The sequence below is a fragment of the Geospiza fortis genome, unplaced genomic scaffold, assembly GCF_000277835.1.
Source record: "Geospiza fortis unplaced genomic scaffold, GeoFor_1.0 scaffold4, whole genome shotgun sequence".
In the NCBI taxonomy this organism is placed as follows: domain Eukaryota; kingdom Metazoa; phylum Chordata; class Aves; order Passeriformes; family Thraupidae; genus Geospiza; species Geospiza fortis.
This window is the reverse complement of record NW_005054475.1, coordinates 606,146-607,091: the sequence shown is the minus strand read 5'-3', so window position 1 is coordinate 607,091 and position 946 is coordinate 606,146. Positions and strand designations below refer to the sequence as shown.

The window sequence follows — 946 nt, the reverse complement described above, 5'->3', positions numbered from 1 at the left end:
CGTGCAGCGCCAGCAGCCCCGCCAGCCCCGCCGCCAGCGCCAGGTTGCAGCTGCGGTGCGGAGCCCCCTCCAGCAGGAAGCTGAGGCCGCAGGACACCCCGCAGCCCAGCGAGTACTGGCACAGCAGGTAGAGCTGGCTGCTGTGGGCACCCTGCAGAGCAGAGGGGGAAAGACCTCCAAGATAACAATCCCCACCGTTCCCCCAGCGCTGCCGGGTTCAGCTCTAATCATGTCCCCCAAGTGCCTCATCCAAACACTTGTTGAACCCTTCCCGGGCCATGACTCCAGCACTGCCCTAGGTAGCCTGTGCCGGTGCCTGAGCACCCTTCCCATGGAGGGTTTTTCCCAATATCCAATCTAAACCTTCCCTGGCTCAGCCTGAAGCTGTTCCCTCTCCTCCTGTTGCTGTTTCCTGGGAGCAGAGCCTGAACCCCCCTGGCTGTACACTCCTGTCAGGAGCTGTGCAGAGCCAGAAGGGCCCCCCTGAGCCTCCTTTTCTCCAGGCTGAGCCCCTTTCTCAGCTCCTCAGCCCCTCCGGGTGCTCCGGCCCCTTCCCCAGCTCTGCTTCCACTTCTGGACACACTCCAGCCCCTCAGTGTCCTCACCATGGAGGTCCCAGAACTGGAGGTGTCCCAGCAGTGCCAGCACAGGGGACAGGCACTGCCCTGGGGGACCAGCCAGGGGCCATCGGCCTCTTGCCCACCTGGGGACACCTGGCTGAGGTGCAGAGGCACCCATGGCCCCCTCCACCCACAGCCCCTCCATCCCCCGTGGGTGCTGAACCAGCCCTCAGTTTCCCAGCTCCATCCACACCGTACCCCACGGTGCCTCAGTTTCCCCCATGCCATCTCACCTTGCCGAGGGAGAGGATGGTGGAGGCGGCGCGCAGGGAGAACTCCAGCCCCACCAGCGCAGCCACACGGGAGCCCACCAGGGCCAGGACGGC

At 65.3% G+C, this 946-nt stretch overlaps 1 protein-coding gene across 1 annotated transcript in view; it reads right to left on the bottom strand.

Annotated features, from left to right (window-relative positions):
• Nucleotides 1–946, bottom strand: part of TMEM82 (transmembrane protein 82) — a gene marked incomplete at its 5' end in the record, with an annotated part of 3,238 nt that overhangs the window by 1,530 nt on the left and 762 nt on the right. Inside the window, 2 exons of the mRNA XM_014310002.2 lie at nucleotides 6–151; nucleotides 854–946. The exon at nucleotides 854–946 is cut by the window's right edge and continues 85 nt beyond it. Coding sequence (XP_014165477.1) covers nucleotides 6–151; nucleotides 854–946 — 239 coding nt within the window. The remainder of the gene's footprint in view (nucleotides 1–5; nucleotides 152–853) is intronic.